General features: G+C 50.5%; 1 protein-coding gene across 1 annotated transcript in view; it reads left to right on the top strand.

Annotated features, from left to right (window-relative positions):
* The window catches only part of LOC311140557 (NLR family CARD domain-containing protein 3-like), a 23,059-nt gene extending 21,919 nt beyond the window's left edge, over positions 1-1,140 (top strand). Inside the window, exon 10 of the mRNA XM_084175669.1 lies at positions 1-1,140. This exon is cut by the window's left edge and continues 101 nt beyond it. Within this exon, the coding sequence (XP_084031795.1) occupies positions 1-426 (426 nt within the window). The 3' untranslated portion in view covers positions 427-1,140.
* Positions 1,141-1,765: the final 625 nt, after the last annotated feature.

Raw genomic sequence — 1,765 nt, 5'->3', positions numbered from 1 at the left:
CCTGATCACCCAGAGAGATTTGAGGACTGTAGTCAGGTGCTGTGTAGAGAGGGTCTGACTGGGCGCTGTTACTGGGAGGTAGAGTGGAGTGGGAGAGAGGCTGGTATAGGAGTGGCATATAAAGGAATCAGCAGGAGAGGAGGGAGTATTGACTCTGGGATTGGATACACTGACAAGTCCTGGAGTCTGATCTGCTCTGACAACCGTTACTCTGCCTGGCACAATTGTAACCCCACTACCATAGACGTCCCCCCCTCCAGCCCCCACAGAGTAGGAGTGTATCTGGACTGGCCAGCCGGCACTCTGTCCTTCTACAGAGTCTCCTCTGACACACTGACCCACCTGTACACATTCCACTCCACATTCACTGAGCCCCTCTATCCAGGGTTTGGGGTTTATGATGTTGACTCCTCAGTGTCCCTGTAAATAATAACCATGGTAACACTGACACACACACACACACACTGGACAGACACACACTGGACACTGTACACACACACACACACTAGACACACACACACACACATACACTGGACACACACACACACACATACACTGGACACACACACACACACTGTTACATTGGACACACACACACACTGGACACTCACACACACACACTGGACACACACACACACACACATACTGAACACACACACACACTGGACACACACACTGACACACACTGGACACACAAACACACTTGATACACACACACTGAACAAACACACTGAACACACACACACACACACACCGGACAAACAAACACTGGACACACACACACTCACACACACACAAACACACAGGACACACATACATTGATCACACACACTGGACAAACACACCCACACACTGGACACTGTACACACATACACACACTAGACACACACACACACACACACACACACACACACACACACACACTGACACACACACACTGACACACACACACACTGGACACACACACACACACTGAACAAACACACTGGACAAACACACCCACACACTGGACACTGGACACACACACACTCTGGACACACACACACACACACTGGACACACACACACTGGACACACACACACTGGACACACAAACACACACACAGAGGACACACACACACTGGACACACACACACTGGACACACACACTGGACACACAAACACACACAGAGAGGACACACACACACTGGACACACACACTCACACACACTGGACACACACACACAGGAAACACACACAGGACACACACACACACACTGGACACACACACACACACACCTGACACACACACACAGGACACACACACACTGGACACACACACACACACACACACACACACTCACACACACTGGACACACACACACACACAGGACACACACACACACTGGACACACACACACACACACACACACACACTGGACACACAGAAACACACACACACACACTGGACACACACACATACGCTGGACACACACACACACTCACACTGGACACACACATATACACACTGGACACACACTTACTGGACACACACAAACACACACACACACTGGACACACTCACACTGGACACACACAAACACACACACACAGTGGACGCACATACTGGACACACACACACATACGCTGGACACACACACACTGGACACACACACACTCACACTGGACACACACACATACACACAGGACACACACACCTGACACACACACACACAGGACACACACACACACTGGACACACACACACTGGACACACACACACATACAC

This window comes from Coregonus lavaretus, assembly GCF_964263955.1.
Source record: "Coregonus lavaretus genome assembly, chromosome: 2".
Classification (NCBI taxonomy): domain Eukaryota; kingdom Metazoa; phylum Chordata; class Actinopteri; order Salmoniformes; family Salmonidae; genus Coregonus; species Coregonus lavaretus.
The sequence above is the reverse complement of the archived record's forward strand: the minus strand, read 5'-3'. Positions and strand labels throughout refer to the sequence as shown.